Source organism: Arvicanthis niloticus, chromosome 20 (genome assembly GCF_011762505.2).
Source record: "Arvicanthis niloticus isolate mArvNil1 chromosome 20, mArvNil1.pat.X, whole genome shotgun sequence".
Taxonomy (NCBI): domain Eukaryota; kingdom Metazoa; phylum Chordata; class Mammalia; order Rodentia; family Muridae; genus Arvicanthis; species Arvicanthis niloticus.
This window is the reverse complement of record NC_047677.1, coordinates 25,446,791-25,464,865: the sequence shown is the minus strand read 5'-3', so window position 1 is coordinate 25,464,865 and position 18,075 is coordinate 25,446,791. Positions and strand designations below refer to the sequence as shown.

The window sequence follows — 18,075 nt, the reverse complement described above, 5'->3', positions numbered from 1 at the left end:
TCCAGCTATGCATCTGTGTAAATATGGGACTGCTGTCTTTCTGTTTCAAGTTCCACTGATCCATCTCAAGATTCATTCAGTCAGGGGGAATCTTCCTGGGACTGTCCTGTGGGGGCTAGCACAGGCCTGGCTAAAGAATACTCAGATGGACAGAACATTCTCCTCAAGCTTTTAGGTGGGAAGAAGAAAGGGCGGAAGGGGTCTACGGGTTGGTCTGTGGGGTGCAGGGAAAGCATGTCCAGGCAAGCGCATCATGCAGTCAGCCAAGGGCACCTGGGGAGGGAGAGTTTACTAAACGCAAACCTATGGCCTCTGAGGGGTCCTGATTCCAAGGCCAGCACATAGAGTTGTCCCTTCCAATGGGGGAGAGATCACTCCAGTTCCCCCAGAGAAGCCAATGGTTAGGAAACCCTCCCATTTCTACATCCATTTTTATTTTAGGTAATGAATAGGTCTTGTCCCCGTTGTATCTGGCAGGTATCACACAGTAAGGCAAGCCCTTCACTCCATGCCTGGGTCAGGCCTCCTTGTAGGGCAGTTTCCATACTCTCCTAGTCTAAAAACATCATCCGGGCCCAGGGCTAGGTTCCCCGGCGTTTTTTCATCGTGTGTGTGTGTGTGTGTGTGTGTGTGTGTGTGTGTGTGTGTGTGTGTGTGAGAGAGAGAGAGAGAGAGAGAGAGAGAGAGAGAGAGAGAGAGAGACTGACATATTATGGTTCAATGCAAGAGTGCTTGCCTAGCATGAATTAGACCCAGGGTTTCAACCCCCAGTAGAAAACAAAAACCAAATGGCTGAACCAAACCAAGGATGGTTTCTGGGGCTGCCGAGATGTGTCCATGGGCAAAGTGCTTGCTGCCAAGCCTGAGCATGCGAGTTCTATCTCTGGAACGCACAGAGTGGAGGAAGAATGTTCAACATGTTCCAGCATGTTGTCCTCTGACCTCCACACACAACCCACATCCCACCCATCAATGAAATACATGTAAAAAGACAATTGGGAAAAAATGTAAATGTACTTTTATTATGTTAAAACTCGTGTGTACATCATCAGATGCCTCCAGAGTTGGAACTGTGAGCTGCCAGACATGGGTGCTGGGAACAGAACTTGAGTCCCCTGTAAGCCAGTTAAGGACTCATCACAGCTGAGTCAACAGCCCTCCAGCCCAGAAGCTTTTTAGACAAGGTCTTAGCCAGGCAGTGGTGGCACATGCCTTTAATCCCAGCACTTGGGAGGCAGAGGCAGAGGCAGAGGCAGAGGCAGGCAGATTTCTGAGTTTGAGGCCAGCCTGGTCTATAGAGCGAGTTCCAGGACAGCCAGGGCTATACAGAGAAACCCTGTCTCGAAACCCCACCCTCCAAAAAAGATAAGGTCTTGCATTCTCTTTGTAACCTAGTATGAACTGAAATGTCTGACCTTCCTGCTTCTTCCTCCCAGTGCTCAGAGTACCTGTGTGCCACACACCTGATTTCTGTGGGGTTTTTCCTTGTGGGGAACCCAAAGTTTCACGGCACTGTTTCCACCAACATCATAGTCCCTGGATAGATTTCTTTGGAGAAATAAAAAAAAAAAACAACTACAAAATTATCCAATGTCTATGAATACAACCCTCTACTGTTTGAGGGGAAATGGGCTTTTTGGTTGTATTTTTAAATTTTATTTATTTTATTATTTTTAATTAACCAATCAATCAATTAATTATTATTATAATATTATTATTATTATTTTTTTTTTTTTTGGTTTTTCAAGGCAGGGTTTCTCTGTGTAGCCCTGGCTGTCCTGGAACTCACTCTGTAGACCAGGCTGGCCTTGAACTCAGAACTCAGAAATCCGCCTGCCTCTGCCTCCCAAGTGCTGGGATTAAAGGCATGCGCCACCACCGCCCGGCAATTAATTTTTCAAGACAGGGTTTGTGTAGCCTTTGATGTTCTGGAATTGCTCTGTAGACTAGGCTGGCCTTGGAGGAAGGTTGTTTTATATTTTTCCTTTATTTATTTATTTATTTATTTATTTATTTATTGGTTTTTCAAGACAGGGTTTCTCTGTGTAGCCCGGCTGTCCTGGAACCCACTCTGTAGACCAGGCTGGCCTCGAACTCAGAAATCCGCCTGCCTCTGCCTCCCAAGTGCTGGGACTAAAGGCACGTAGCCTTACCGTTCACTTTAAAGAAAGACAATTTTTCTTGGGCCAGTATGTGATAGTTCTCTAAAGTAAAGGTAAAGGAAGAGGAGAGGGAGGAGGGAAAGGGAGGTTGGGATGCAGCCGCTTAGAAGCATAACTGTACCTAGCCATGCCTCAAGCACTGGGTTCATCCCTAGCGTGAAAAAAAATAAAATAAAATGGTGACAGAAACCTGTCCATAGTCTATATTCAACAGGCTCAGCCTAGCTGGAGGAACGGGTGCCCTGCTGGTCAATTGATTTTTTTTCTCCTTTCTCCCTGGCAGAAGGAAGATTCACTCACACAGAGCCCCAACCCTCCCCACCTCTGTGAAAGGCATTGCAGGATGATGTCATCTGCTCTTGCGGAAGCATTTCATCTGGTAAGATGAAATGGTAAGATGAAATCCGATGTCTCCTAGCAAGTGGCAAGTCTAAATGTCAGGAAAGGACGCTAGCTCTTAGGTCTGGGAGCTCCAGAGACAAGCACAGCAGTCTACTCTGCAGCTGTCTTTAACTGTGTCTCCTAATCTGAGCCTACCTCACCCACCCCCTGCGGGGGAGGGAGGATGTCCATAAGTGTTTTAAGGAGTGGGTCTCCCGCCTGTAAAATGAGAATGCCTGTGGGAGACCTTGGATTACGGGTCCTTTTGCAGTTCTAAGACCTGGCTGTTCTAAAAGTCAGGCTTTTAATTTTAATTTTTTTAATTTTAATTTTTTATTATTTATTTATTTATTTATTTTGGTTTTTGGAGACAGGTTTTCTCTGTGTAGTCCTGGCTGTCCTGGAACGCACTCTGTAGACCAGGCTGGCCTCGAACTCAGAAATCCGCCTGCCTCTGCCTCCCAAGTGCTGGGATCAAAGGCGTGCGCCACCACTGCCCGGCTTTTAATTTTAATTTTAAAAATCTCGTTGGTATGCTACGTGGCTCACGCCTTTTATCCTGGCACTAGGAAGGCAAAGGCAGGAGAATCTCTGTGAGTTCCAGGCCAGCCAGCCATGAGACTCCGTCAAAAAGATGAAATTGGGCAGTGGGGGTGGGGCTCGAAAGGACAGTGGCCTGACTTCCCTGGCAAGTGTAATGTGTCAGAAGCAAACCTGCCCTGTAGCGATGCGATGCTTGCCTGTCTGCTCTGGCTTGGTTCCTGCCCGCCGGGGCCAGAGTGTCTGATGTAAGTTTGGTCTTTTCTTCCATCAGGGTCCCAGTGTCCTACATTAAATAAAGCTTAAAAAAACAAAACAAACAAACAGGTCTAGTCCGTCCGAATCTCCTCCCACCCTAAACAATCGCTATCAGCCCTCGAGCATGGCTGCCAGGCTAGATTTCCTGTTGCCTCGCCTGAATGATGAAACCCTCGATGGCTATTGCATTCGGGCTTTTCCAAAGACCTCGGTCCTGGGTTCCATGGAATTGAATTCTTCTGCCCCAACCCCCCGCTACCCCCACCCCCCCACCCCACACACACACAAAGCATGTGAGGGGTTCTAGGACCCGGCGGACGCCAGGGGCTCTGCCGCAGTGGGTTTGGGAGGCATTGGCCCTGCAGTGTTCTGTCCCTAAGGCCTGCGGGTGGGTCAATGTGTCGGTTTAATGTGAGTCCTTGTTCCCTGGCCCTGGACCAGGCGCTATGAATCGGAGTCCGTGAACTCTTAACTCCTACCCAAACCCTCTGCTAGAGGACAGCCTCGCATTCGCCAGCACTGATGTCCTCCTGAATCCACACCGGGCTCCCCCGGGGCTGTAGAGTAACAGGAACACTGATGAAGAGACGTGAGAGCCGATGGCCCTGAGTTGCCTCGTTTTTGAACCTATTACCAAAAGTGCATCGCGTGTCGCCAGCAAAGACAGTGTGGGACTGATGCTCATAGGACAACGGAGTAACGTCTGCCGCCGCGCCACGGTCCCATGGGCATCCAGTTGTGCACCCGGTAGTGTCCTTGACCCTTGGGCTCCCAGAAGCTGGGGGTACCTTTCTCCCCTGTTCAACACCGCACCAGGTCCCCCAACTCTTCGTTCCAGTGCAGTCATGGGCTGTCCCCTCCCCCAGCAACGAGACCCTATAATAAACAAGTCTTTCCTTGATCCTCCCCTGCCGCGAGCGCCCTCAGGGACCTTGGCAGCTGCTGAAAGCCGCCTCGGATCCCTTCCAGAAAGGGGGTGTGGCCGAGGCTAAGGCGAGGGGAGAGGGGTTCGGCCGAGAGCGTTCTGGGGCTCCGTGGGGGCGGGGCCAGGCCGCTGTCACCAGGCAGGAGAGAACGTTACGAACGTGCGCCCGGTGCTTATTGGCTGAGGTGGGCCACACTCCCGGGTCTCGATTGGGCTGCGACCTGGAGGGGCGTGGCCTCGCCGCGAGAGCCCTTATAGGCTGCTGCTCGCTGGTGCTAGGGATCTCAGCAGGCAGGGGGGAGGTGCGACAGGGCTCGAAGGGACAGGTCCGGGCAGCGATCGGGGGTTGGCACCAGTTCGCTCACCCTTCGAGAGGCAGAGCAGAGCGCTCTTATACACAATCTTCGCTGACCGCGCTAGCTGGTGAGTGTCTCTCTTGGGGGTGCACGTCTTTTCAGGGAGCGACCTCGGCTGTTGGGGCCCCAGAGCCCTCAATCCTGTGCAACGCCGACACTGACGCCAAATCCTTGTCCCTCTTGTCTTTCAGCGGTTTCTGTGCTCCTTCATTCGAACCTCAGCAGCCAGCGTCCTGGCGTCTGACCCCACCATGCCTAGCCTTTGGGATCGTTTCTCGTCCTCCTCTTCCTCTACGTCCTCGTCCCGAACTCCGGCCGCTGATCGGCCGCCGCGTTCCGCCTGGGGGTCTGCGGCCAGAGAAGAGGGCCTTGACCGCTGCGCGAGCCTGGAGAGCTCGGACTGCGAGTCTCTGGACAGCAGCAACAGTGGCTTCGGGCCGGAGGAAGGTGAGCACTGAGCCGGTGCCGAATTGGACTCGGGGGGCTGGGGGTGGAGGGTGTCCCGGCAGGTGGGGACGAAGCGAGCTGAACCATGTCAAAGCCACGCCACCTTGGCTTCCCACCCCAGCACGAAAAACCAGATTACCCCAGGGTTAAAAGGCACCCGTGTGGGACGGAAACTGAGGCACGGAATTGGAAGGAACGCTGTTTGCTTAGCCAAAGTGCACCTCCCCCGCCCGTACAGCTCCTGTGGAAGGCGCTCTAATACCCTTGTTCCCTGTGTTCTCTCTTCCAGACTCCTCATACCTGGATGGGGTGTCCCTGCCCGACTTTGAGCTGCTCAGTGACCCCGAGGATGAGCACCTGTGTGCCAACCTGATGCAGCTGCTACAGGAGAGCCTGTCCCAGGCGCGATTGGGCTCGCGGCGCCCTGCGCGCCTGCTGATGCCAAGCCAGCTGGTGAGCCAGGTGGGCAAGGAACTCCTGCGCCTGGCATACAGCGAGCCGTGCGGCCTGCGGGGGGCACTGCTGGACGTCTGTGTGGAGCAAGGCAAGAGCTGCCATAGCGTAGCTCAGCTGGCCCTCGACCCCAGCCTAGTGCCCACCTTTCAGTTGACCCTGGTGCTGCGTCTGGACTCTCGCCTCTGGCCCAAGATCCAGGGCCTGTTAAGTTCTGCCAACTCTTCCTTGGTCCCTGGTTACAGCCAGTCCCTGACGCTGAGCACTGGCTTCAGAGTCATCAAGAAGAAACTCTACAGCTCCGAGCAGCTGCTCATTGAAGAGTGTTGAACGACGTCCTGGGGGGGGGGGGCAGTGCGCCCCCCCCCAAGTGGAGGCAAGGAATTTCTGTGGTGGAGACCCGCAGGCAAGGACTGCAGGACTGTCCCCTGTGTTAGAAAACTGACAATAGCCACCTGAGGGGCGCAGAGCCAGGTGGGAGAAGGAAGTGTTTGTCCGGGAAGTCTCTAGGTCTCTAGGTTGAATGCAGGTGGCTCCCTGTTGGGGCACATGCCCCTCAGTACTGTAGCATGAAACAAAGGCTTAGGAGCGACACAGGCTTCTGGCTGGATGTGTATGTAGCATGTACCTTATTATTATTTTTTTTTTGTAATTACTGACAAGTTACAACAGCAGTCGTGGGCCAGAGCCAGAAGGGCAGCTGGTCTGCACTGGCCTCTGCCTGGGCTGTGTGCCGCGGGGAGGGGGGAGGGGGGTCTCCGACACAATTTGTGTATCTCCTGGTCTGAAAGGACCAAGCGCGTTTGTCGTTTGTTTTGTACCTTGTTTTTTTTGGGGGGGGGAATCGGAGCTTCACTACTGACAGGTTTGAGGCAGCTTTCTTACAGACTGCATGAATGTAAGAGGAAGGGGGTGGGTGTTAGGATCATTTGGGACAAAATAGCGCCTGGGAGCTGCATCCAGCCCATCCCCATGCCCATGTACTGGAGGATTGAACTGTGAGGGGATGGGGCTGAGGGGTGGGGGTGGGGGGCTGGAACCCTCTCCCCCAGAGGGGTGCCACCCGGGTCTTCATCTAGAACTGTTTACATGAAGATACTCACGGTTCATGAATACACTTGATGTTCAAGTATTAAGACCTATGCAATATTTTTACTTTTCTAATAAACATGTTTGTTAAAACACTCTGGTCTCATCAGTGCCATAAATTAAAAGGAGAGGGATGGGTGGTGGGTGGTGGTCAAGACAAGTTTCAACAGATTCCAGGGGCCATTTGTGTGTCCCCCCTGACTCCTTCCTGGACTGCCTGGCAGCCTGGTAACTGTGCCATCAGAACCAAGAATCTGGGCTCCCTCAGCTCTGCTGACTGGAGCTACTAGGAGAATGTGCTGGAAAGCACAGGAAGGTGAAAGATGAGTCAGACCTCCCTGGAAGTCTGAGTCTCCTAAAGGAGGGTTACCTTGATCTCCAGGTGTGAGAAGGCCTAGTCTCCTTAGCCTAAGGCCTTTTCTCCGAGGAAAGTCTAGATTGGTGTGGTACACAATCAAGGGTATGAGTTTATCTCTGGGTATAAAAAGGTTAAGAGACCTTTAAAAAAGACAATTCAGCTGGGTAGTGGTGGCGCACGCCTTTAGTCCCAGCACTTGGGAGGCAGAGGCAGGCGGATTTCTGAGTTCGAGGCCAGCCTGGTCTTCAGAGTGAGTTTCAGGACAGCCAGGACTACACAGAGAAGCCCTGTCAAGGGGGGGCGGGGGGCGGGGGGTGGGGGTGGGGTGGGGGTGGAAGACAATTCAGCTCAAACCTCTCCCTAGGCAAGGAACCTAGGCTCAGGAGATGTGGCCCAGGCAGGAGCAGAGACAAAGGCAGAGGGATGACTAGGGTGACCCCTGACTTCCTTCCCAGAGAAAAGGCCCGATGAGACAAAGGGCTGGAGTTGAGTTTCTTATCAGAAATGTTGGAGTTGGGCCAAGAAGGCCAAGGCCTTTCTCACTTCTCCCGACTCCAGAGTCCACCCACACCAAGTGGCCTTTGGAGAATGATTGCCTTTGTTTCTCTTCCTGATCCCAGACTGGCTTTGTGTGTCCATGACTGTAAAAGGCTTCTTTGCTTTGAATCCTTTTGGAGGGCTTTGTTAAAACTGTTCCTCAGGCTGGGGATGTAGCCCAGTGTGACATTCTTGCCTGGCATGTAAAAGACCCTAGATTTATCTCCACATCTCCCACCAGCCTCGAAGGAAAACCAGATCCTTCCAGGGAGCTGAAGGCAGAGACTAAAAACATCTGTGTTTTCCTCAGAGATTCTATCCAGGGCCTGACCTTTGGGGTAGCCCAGGAGAGCCACAGCTCTTTCGTAGAACCCTCAGAACTTACTTCCCGAAGTGAGTGAACCTGAGATAGAAGCCAGGTGTGACAGTCACCAACCAGAATCCCAGTACTTGAGAGGCAAAGGCAGGGGGATTGCCATGAATTCAATTTATATAGTGAGTTTGAAGCCAGCGAATTCTAGACTTGCCTGGGCTAGTCTAGATTAGTTTGAGACCAGCTATAGCAATATAGATTCTACTTCTCTCAAAATAAAAGTAAAATAAAATAAAGTAAGGAGAGAGAGAGACAGAGAGAGAGAAAGAGAGAAGATAACAGCCTTAGAAAAGCCCTCACCTATCTTAGGGTCCCTCTTAGTAGCCATCCTGGGAGGGGTAGGTTGGGCAGGGGTGCTCTATAATGTATTAATGCATGGAGAATGGCTCTCTTCTCAAACAAAGGCTGACCCATGCTCACTCAACCTGAGGGTGCAGCCCGGCCCTCCCCTTTAGCTTACAGGTGCTGTTCATGAAACTGAGACTATGACATTGCTTGCTCTTCTGTGTTCCCGACCCAAGCAGGAGCCAGGAAAGCCATGGCCAGCCCTTCCCCTGCCTTGGTATCACCAGGCCTGAGTGGGCCCTTCCATTTTAAAGCTGGTCAGATGGAGGTAGGAGGAAGGACTGCTTTCTTAGAACCAATGTGACTGCCGGCCGGTGGTGGCACACGCCTTTAATCCCAGCACTTGGGAGGCAGAGGCAGGCGGATTTCTGAGCCAGCCTGGAGTGGATTTCTCTGAGCCAGCCTGGTCTTCAGAGTGAGTTTCAGGACAGCCAGAACTACACAGAGAAACCCTGTCTCCAAAAACAAACAAAACAAAACAAACAAACAAACAAACAAAAAAACCAGTGTGACTAAGATGATCTCCCTAGTAACCTCTGCCAGGGACATGGGCCCTTGGCCTTTCCTTTAAAGCCCAGAAAAAAATAGCTCTTTTTTTTTTTTTTGGTTTTTCGAGACAGGGTTTCTCTGTGTAGCCCGGGCTGTTCTGGAAGTCACTCTGTAGACCAGGCTGGTCTCGAACTCCGAAATCCGCCTGCCTCTGCCTCCCAAGTGCTGGGATTAAAGGCGTGCGCCACCACTGCCAGGCAAAATAGCTCTTTCAAGGGCTCTTCTATGTCTCCCCCACCTGCATCTTTCACAATGACCATGTTGAAATCCTGGATGTCATTGTATCTGCTTCCAGCCCTGTGGGGTGCTCTTAGGTTCCTCTGGTGTATAGTGTCAGAATCATCAAATACCCACTCTCCCTAGGCTCAGGGAGCAAGGGCCTTCCAGCCTTGGGAGGAGAAAGTGTAGAGGCACTCAATTGTTCAGTATGCCTACAAGCTAGCTTAGGGGAACAGTACAGACTGTTGTGCCGAGGAGTGAACTCAGAGCCTGATCCATGCTAGACATCGGCTTTACACGATGAACCTAACCCCCAGCCCCAGAGCTCTTGGAGGAGGTATGTTCTTTGTGGCCAGGGCTGCCTGATTTAGAATTGATGAGCTCTGGGTTCAGACCCTGACTCAGATATTTTGTAGAGGATAAATGAGAACAAGTCACTTGATCTTTGTAGTCTGTGAAGAGGTGATGGTGTTGGGAAATGATTGTGACAAGGATGTCACCGGGCTCCGCTGGGGGCGGAAGAAAGGCCAGCTCTGGGTTTGAGCCTTCCTGGGGCTGGCTGTAGAGCCAGTGCCCTTTCATGGGGATTCCTTGGCTCTCTGCTCCTGATTTCCTCTGACACCTTTGCAAATGTCAGTATTTTAAAAACAGTCTTAAGGGACTGGAGAGGTGGTACAGCTCTTCCAGAGGTCCCAGGTTCAAATCCCAGCACCCATATGGCAGCTCACAACTGTGTGTAACTCCAAGATCTGACACCCTCACACATATATACATACATATATACATACATACGTACATACATACATACACACAGAGAGACATACACACATACACCAATGCATATAAAATGAAAATAAATAAAATTTAAAAGTCTTAAATAAATTGTGTTTGAAGCTGGGCAGTGGTGGCCCATACCTTTTAATCCTAGTACTTGGGAGGCAGAGGCAGGCAGATCTCTGAGTTCAAGGCCAGCCTGGTCTATAGAGCAAGTTCCAGGACAGTCTGAGTTACACAGAGAAACTCTGTCTTGAAAATACAAAAATATATAAATAATAACAATAAGGTGCTGGTTTTTGTGGTCTTTTGGTGTTGGGTGTCTTATTTACTTGTTTATTGCTGTGATAAGACACTACGACCAAGGCAAGTTAGAAAACATTTAAACTGGGATTCACAGTGGTCCTAGTCCATGACCATCATGGCAGGAAGCGTAGCAGGCAGGGTGTTGAAGCAATAGTTAAGAGTTTACACCCTGAGACACAAGCACAAAGCAGAGAGAGTGTGTGAACTGGGAGCAGTGTGGGTTTTTGATACTTCCAAGGCCACGCCCAGTGATCCACCTCCATCAACAAGACCACACCTCCTAATCCTTCCCAAACAGTTCCACCAAGTAGGGACCAAATATTAAAACATCAGCTCTTGGGAGCTCTTCTCATTGAAGCGATCATACTAGGGTTTGAACCCATGCTCTCACACATGCTAAGCATATGCTTTGTCATTGAGCTACCCTCCCCCTCACCCCCGCCTCAGCACAACCTTAATAAGTTCTAATAGAAAACGTCGTGCTAGGGGGACCTCCTCCTCAGACAGTCATCTGTCTGCTTTGTCTTCTTCTTCTTCTTCTTCTTCTTCTTCTTCTTCTTCTTCTTCTTCTTCTTCTTCCTCTTCTTCTTCTTCTTCATTTTATTTTTCCCTTTCTCTTCTCCCTCTTGCTCCTGCCTCACTTGCTTCGGCCTTTTAAAATTTATTTATTATATGTGAATACACTGTAGCTGTCTTCAGACAACCCATAAGAGGGCATCAGATCTCATGACAGATGGTTGTGAGCCACCATGCGGTTGCTGGGATTTGAACTCACGACCTCCAAACTCAAGTTACCTGAGCCCCTTGTCTTCTGACATAGCTTTCCTTTTATTTTACCTCGTGGTTCAGAATGAAATGTTGAGGTCCAAAGTGTCTCAGGGAGCGTGTGTTTAGGGGTCTCCTAGGAAAGGTGGTCTCAGACCTCCCGGGCCTTCCATGTACCCCACACTCTCCAGGCTTTCCAGCTCAGGTGACCTTAGACAGGCTGCATCTGGCCTTCGCCATTGGAAGTGTGGTCAGCACTGGCTGGAGGATCTAGGGAAAGGCCAAGGAAACATCAGTACAGATACTGGAATCATACAATAAATCATTACAAGATGTCATAATAATCTCCAAATGAGGGCTGAAGAGAAGACCCAGCAGTTAAGAGCACTGGCTGCCCTTCCAGAGGTCCTGAGTTCAATTCCCAGCAACTACATGGTGGCTCACAACCATCTGTAATGGGGTCTGATGTCTTCTTCTGGCATGAGGGTGTACATGCAGATAGAGCACTCATATACATTAAATAAATACATAAATCTTTTTTTGAAAAAATGCAGGTACAGTTAAGTGTGGAGTAGTGCATGCCTTTAATCCCAAGACTCAGGTGGCAGAGGCAGGCAGATCTTTGTGAACTTGATTTTCAGTCTTGTCTACATTGTGAGTTCCAGGCCCACCAGGGAGGGATACACAGTGAGAGCGGGAAAACAACATCAAAAACAAAATGGCAGCTACTCAGAAGGCTGAGGCAGGAGGATAGCTTGAGCTCAGGGGTTCCAGGTTAGCCTGGGCAGCACTTGTTTCAAAACAATTACAAGAAGAGATGTACTAGGGACACAGTCTACAGGGAGCTGGGGGACAGGCTCCATGGAGACGGAGACTGGGAACTGGGCATTCTGCCAACCGTGGAGTGACGAAGCAAGCTCAGGTTGTGGAGGCCAGATCGCTCATATTTACCAACCACTTTATGGTCCAATTACATCATCAGCCCTACAGGGCTGTTGCTGCAACTGTTATCTCCATTTTACAGGTGAGGAAAACCAAGAAACACAGCAAGAGACGGAACCTGGACCCGCAGAGGGGTGACCTGTGTGGTGGCTTGTGTGATTTCATCATTATCCCATTTCATCATTTCTGAATGTACAGGACGGATGACATCTTAAAGTGACTCTGAGACAGGGTTGAACTACCAGCTGCCCCTGGTCCTCCTCCCTCGCCAGCCCCCCACCCTCCTCGCTGCCCTCCAGTCACCCTCCCTGGATCCCAGTCTTGGATGGAGGTGGCGAGCAGAGCCAGAGCCACCTCAAAGGCCACTGGGCAAATGCTTGACTGCTTTCTTGGGGGAGGAGGGGAGTCCAAGTCGGGAAAGAATTCCCGAAGAAGAAATTTCCGCGGCCCTTCCCCCAAGGAGGGATTTTCCATTCTGCCCAGGCAGACACGCCTCTCAAGAGTCCCCAGAGTTTGGCGGTGGCAAGCCTTGGGTCTCCTTGAATAGCTTAGCCCAGCACTGGAGGGTGGAGGAGAGGGGGCGAGATTGTTGGAGAGGCAGGACTGACCTAGAAAGAGGAAAAGCAATGGGGGAGGGGCGGGCTCCCATGATGTAGAACAAAATAGTCTTCTAGAAGAATCCCAGTCGGGGATGAGCAGGGATAGCAAGCTTCAAGGGAAACTTCCTAGGAGAGAGCAGGAACCGAGGGAGGGAAAGACCAGGTGGGCGGCAGGGAGTGCTAGATGAGAAAGGGAAGGGACAGCCTGGAGCTGTTTGGCGACGTTTCCATGAATGTGGGGACCATGCATCGGCCAGTAGATGCAAAGAAAGAAAATGATGTCGAAGCAGACAGTGATCCGCGGAGCACATGCAGCGGGGGTAGGGCTGACTGGGTAGCCTTTGTACCACTCACTGGTCCTGCTGCCTGGACACCTGTGCCTCAGAGCGGCACCTGACCATCAGAGCTGCACCCTGAACCATCAAGTGCAACTCAACGGTTCTGTCCGCAGGTCAGTGCTCCCTGACCATCCCAGCCAAAGCCTCCTCGTTTCTCTGTTTCTCCATCTGCCTTATCCTGGGTTGGTTGGTTGTTTGCTTATTTGTTTTTTAACAACGACTGTCCTTCCCCCTGGAGAGTGGGAGTATCCTGAAAATCAAGACAAGACATTATTAAACTTGATCTTCACCAAATCGTCAAATCCCCAGGGTCCTCCTCAACACATGCATACACACACACACACACACACACACACACACACACACACACGGGGGGGGGGCACGGGGTGGAGAGCAGGCTGGGGAGATACTGGTGAGATTCACTGAACTGCACTTTCAAGGATCCTGCTAAAATCACTTTTTCCTGAGCACTTACTGCATGCCAGGCGCCAAGTCGACTCTCTCCTTGAAGCATCCCTGCCAGGGAGCAAACACCTGTTCCTGCATGTCTCCCCCACACCCCCCCCCCCAGACCAGAAGCTTGGCTACATAATTTAAGGGCACAGAGAGCCAAGATCTGATCATAAATGCTCACTTTCTAGGCAAGTCCCCTCCAATCGAAGTATAATTCCAGCTGCATATGTAATTAAACTTCTTTTCGAGTGGCCACACTTACGTGTAGAACCAACTGAGATTAATTTGTTTGTTTGATACAAGGTCTCGTTCTATGTTCTATTTATGGTCTTCCTCCTACCTCTACCTCCAAGGAGCTGCAATCAGAGGGATGAGCTGCCATGTCTGGCTCAGGTAAAATTAACTTTGATGACCTACAACCAGTACCATGTCACCATGGGTCAATAAAAAACATTAACAAAGGGGATGGAGCGATGGCTTAGGGGTTAAGAGCACTGGCTGCTCTTCCAGAGGTCCTGAGTTCAATTCCCAGCAAACACATGGTGGCTCACAACCATCTGTGATGAGAACTGATGCCCTCTTCTGGTGTGTGTCTGAAGACTGTGACAGTGTGCTCATATATATAAAATAAATGAATGTTTAAAAATATACACTAATGAAGTCATTTACATTTTCTTAGATTAATTAAGCCTTTTAGTATGGTTCCTACTTCATACTTAACAACACTCGCTACAATTTTATAAAAATATAATCTGAAGCTAAGCCTGGCTATAATCCCGGTTCACAAGAAGCCAAGGCAAGAGGATACTGAATTTCAGACCAGCCTGAGCTACATACTAAAATATAGTCTAGAAATATAAACAAACATATAAAAATTCATATTTAGAACTTAAATAAATTAAAACATAATTTTAAAACTTTAATACAAAAAAATAGATTCAGCCTGGTGGTGGTGAGGCAGGCCTTTAATCTCAGCACTCAGAAACCAGAAGCAGGCAGATCTCTGAGTTTGAGGCCAGCCTGGTCTGTAGAGTGTGTTCCAGGACATCCAGGGCTACACAGAAAAACAACTGGACATGGTGGCATGTTCCCGTCATCCCTGCAGGAGTTAGAGACAAGAGGATCATGAGTTTGAGGCCAGCCTGGACTACATGAAACCTTGTCTCAAACAAACAAAAACAGAAAAGTGAAGAGCCTGGAGAGATGGTTCAAACCATGGTTGAGAACATTTGCTGCTTTTTCAACTTGTGGGGTTCCTAACCATAACCACTGGGAACTAGCCTCGTGGAATACACTGCCCTCTACTGGCCATGGTGGATACTACACTCACAAGGCAGACATACATACATGCATATACAAAAATAAGTCATTAAAACAAAAAGGAAAGAGAGCGGGGCAGTGGTGGCACACGCCTTTAATCCCAGCACTTGGGAGGCAGAGGCAGGCGGGTTTCTGAGTTTGAGGCCAGCTTGGTCTACAGAGTGAGTTCCAGAACAGACAAGGCTATACAGAGAAATCCTGTCTCCAAAAACAAAAAAGAAAAAAAAAAAAAAAAAAAAAGAAAGAGAAAAACGTTATGTATGCCCCAGTTTGTCTAAAGATAATAAAAGTTTTCCAATAATTGAATTGTATGTCAATTTTTTTTTTTTTTTTTTGAATGAGTCTCATGCTGTATCCCCGGCTGGCTTGGAACTCACTATGCAGACCAAGAAACTGCAGCAAACCCCCCAATTCAACATCCTGAGACTGAAGGTACATGCGGTACATGCCTGGCTGTGCAGCAGTTTTTACAATTTACATATAAATTCATTTAACTACAGTCTTACCTGGTGGGAAGGCTGGTTAGTGGAAGACAGTGTGTGTGGTGTCGGGGGAGGGCACTGTTGGGGAATCCTGACAGAGCGGGAACCAATTGTGGAAGGAAGAATGTGGAAAGAGACACAGTCCCACAGGACAGCACAGGTCTGGTCCTCATCAGGGGAGGCCGCTGGCTTTTCCCCACACCTTAAGTTCCTGTCTACTAAGGAAAAGACAACCCTGAGCCTTGTCTAGAGTAAATAGTGGCTGTTCTGAACTGTGAGTTCTGTCCAAGGCCAGCCCAAAGTAAAGAATCAGGGGTAGAGGCTGGATCTGAACAGGCTTGGGGCCTGTGGGCAGGGAGTCCTTCCTCTCCACATCCTGACCTAAGAGGTTAGGCGTGCAATATTTAATCAATAATTCTGAGTTAAGTCCCCCTGGTTCCAGTTCCACCTCTGCCAACTTCTTGTCAAATAAGTGTCCTTGAAGAAGTCAAGTTTGAGTGGAGGGCTCAACTCAGTAGTAGAGGGCTTGCTTACTTAAAATAAAAAATCATTTCTTTAAGGTCAGTTTTCTCCTGTGGAAAGTAAAAAGGAAGAGAAGGAGGAGGAGGAAGAGGAGGAGAAGGAAGAAGAGGAAGAAGAAGAGGAAAAAGAAAAGAAGAAGAAGAAGAAGAAGAAGAAGAAGAAGAAGAAGAAGAAGAAGAAGAAAGAGGAGGAGGAGGAAGAGGAAGAGGAGAAGGTGGTGGCATGAGGTCTATGAAGTGATGGATAAGGACCTACTGGCCTCCCTAGGTCAGGCCCTTTTTCTATTAGCAATGGGGAGTGTCCGGATCATTACTGAGCTGTCAGAGTGAGTTGATTGGAGTGGCTGGGGTCTCCTTCCGAGGCTCCACCATCTCCCCTGCAGGACATAGAGCTGGCTCAACAGAGGCCGTCATGAAGAGGACCTGCCACTCCCCCAGATGTCAGAGCAGGAAGTAAGGTGATTCAATCTGAATCAAGCTCAGGTGGGGTCACCCTGGTCCTGGGGTTACTCAGAGTGACACCAGGACACACCTGGCAGGAGGAATGGGTGACTTGGGCTCCAGGAAAGTGGGTGGGGCTGGAAAGCACCTAGGACAAGTATACTCCAGTTAGGCAAGACACTGAGAGCATCAGATAGCAACCGAAAGTCACCTGGATAGATGGGGTCGTTTGGACGGTTAGGTCTCTCACTTCTCTGAGCTAGACACACTGAAGTCAGGGACCCAGGCTTCCTCATCTCCACGGTGTACTCAGCCCTTTGCTAGGCTGGATCCTCCTCTGTGGGAGCAAAGGCAGCCTCCTACTCTGCACCAGCCAAATCTGCCAAATCTAGTCATGGTGACTAGCTAAACAACTGGTTCTCAACTTGTGGGTCATGACCCCCATTTGGGGAGGGTTTGAAGGAACCTTTCAAAGGGGTCACCTAAGACCACCAGGAAACATAGATATTTCCATTACAACTCATAACAGTAACAAAATTATAGTTATGAAGAAGCAATGAAAATAATTTTATGGTCAAGGATCACCACATGAGAAATTGTATGTATTGAAAAGTTGTGGCTAGGATGGTTGGGAACCCATGATCTAAATCTTTCTTCCCCTGTATCACCTTCTCCCTGCTGGAATCATATTTCTAAAGGTAAGACAGACCTCGTTCATTGCTTTCTTTCTTAGGGTCATCTCAGTTTAAGGCTTAAAGTGAAGGCTTGGTAGATTCTCTATAGGCTGACGGATAAGAGCCAGCTACTCACTCGGCAGGCTGAGGCGGAGTGATTGAGGCCATCTTGGATTGCACTGATTTAATCTCAAACAGAGTGGCTGACCCTCTGGTGCAACGGTGCAACGTCTCAGTGGGCAATACCTGGGTTTGGTTCCTGGAAGCCACGGTGGAAACAGAACCAGCTTCCCCAAAGTTGTCCTAAGCCATGGCATGTGTGTGACACCTCCTGCCCATAGCAATAAAATAATGTTATTTAATAAAAAACCAAATAAAATTGGACTTGTTGGCTGGTAACTGTTTATATAGCATTTGGTGGGTAAAAGCAGAAAGGTCAGCAGTTCAAGGCCATCCTTAGCTTCATAGTGAGTATAACACTTGCTTGGGACACATGAGACCTTGCTCAAAAATACTACTACTACTAACTAATACTAATACTAATACTAATACTAATACTAATACTAATACTAATACTAATACTAATAAAAAACACCTGGATGGGCACCTCCTCATCAAGTGTGTGTGTGGTATGTATGCAGCATGCATATTCATATGTGCCTATGTGTGTGTGTGCACACATGGTACCTGTGTGTGGAGGTATGAAGGGGATACCACATATCTTTTCCAGTCATTTTCCATTATGTCTATAGAGACAGTCTCTCCATGAACCCAAAGCTCACCAACTCGAGCTAGTCTTAGCTAGCTGGCTTGCCCCAGGGCTCTCCTGTTTCTGCCTGCTGAATTCTGGGTGGCCACCATACCTGCCCAGATTGTATATGGGTTCTGGGGATCCAAACTCTGATCCTCATGCTTTCAGGACCAGCTCATTATCATGGAGGCCTCCTGCCAGCCCCCAAGGGTGTCCTCGTTGTGGTTCTAACGCTGGGCTGCAGGCAAGCCCTTGAACCTGGCCTTTGCTTCTGCAAACTGGGCAACACACTTGAAGTAAAGATCCAGGAAGAACCCTGTGAGACAGCAGGGAGGTAAGCATTTAACAGAGCCTACGGATCCCACAGACAAGCTTCAGGCACTGCTTGTACGAGGAGACTGCAGCTCAAGAAAGTCAGTTTGAGATAACCCTGAGAGGCCTTTCCAGCTTCGCCTCCTCCTTAGTCTGTATTGCTATCAGCTGCCTAAGGAGTTTCCAAGCACAGGTCCTGAAATCATCCGGCTTGTCTCTGCCCTAAGGGGTGGCCTTCCCCACTGCCTTTCCTGCTGGGCTCTCTCTGCATCTCCAGCTAAAGGTCATCCAGCCCGGTGGTGAGAGACTCAGCTCTGAAGTAAGGTTGGAATTGTTCTTGGGTTGACCTTGGGTCAGTCTCTCCCCAGCTGGCCTGAAGAGAAGTGAAAGGCTTTAAACAGCCAT

General features: G+C 49.6%; 1 protein-coding gene and 1 long non-coding RNA gene across 2 annotated transcripts; both read left to right on the top strand.

The window, feature by feature from the left end:
• The first annotated feature begins 4,543 nt into the window (after nucleotides 1-4,543).
• On the top strand, nucleotides 4,544-6,711 carry Ddit4 (DNA damage inducible transcript 4). Its single transcript, XM_034523712.2, has 3 exons — nucleotides 4,544-4,689; nucleotides 4,814-5,069; nucleotides 5,359-6,711. Exons 2-3 carry the CDS (start codon nucleotides 4,874-4,876, stop codon nucleotides 5,850-5,852), a joined length of 690 nt encoding a protein of 229 aa, XP_034379603.1. The 5' UTR covers nucleotides 4,544-4,689; nucleotides 4,814-4,873; the 3' UTR covers nucleotides 5,853-6,711.
• A 4,831-nt stretch (nucleotides 6,712-11,542) lies between these two features.
• LOC143435217 (uncharacterized) lies at nucleotides 11,543-17,106 on the top strand. The gene is made up of 3 exons (XR_013105330.1): nucleotides 11,543-12,829; nucleotides 13,473-13,562; nucleotides 15,532-17,106. It is a non-coding gene; the product is annotated as an uncharacterized LOC143435217 (long non-coding RNA).
• The last annotated feature ends 969 nt before the right edge of the window (nucleotides 17,107-18,075 follow it).

Bases quoted from the DNA above. Each gene is read 5' to 3' on its own strand.
- Ddit4 (XM_034523712.2), top strand. From the start codon at position 4,874: ATGCCTAGCCTTTGGGATCGTTTCTCGTCCTCCTCTTCCTCTACGTCC. The intron at 5,070-5,358 runs GTGAGCACTGAG...TCTCTCTTCCAG, and splicing joins TGGCTTCGGGCCGGAGGAAG to ACTCCTCATACCTGGATGGG.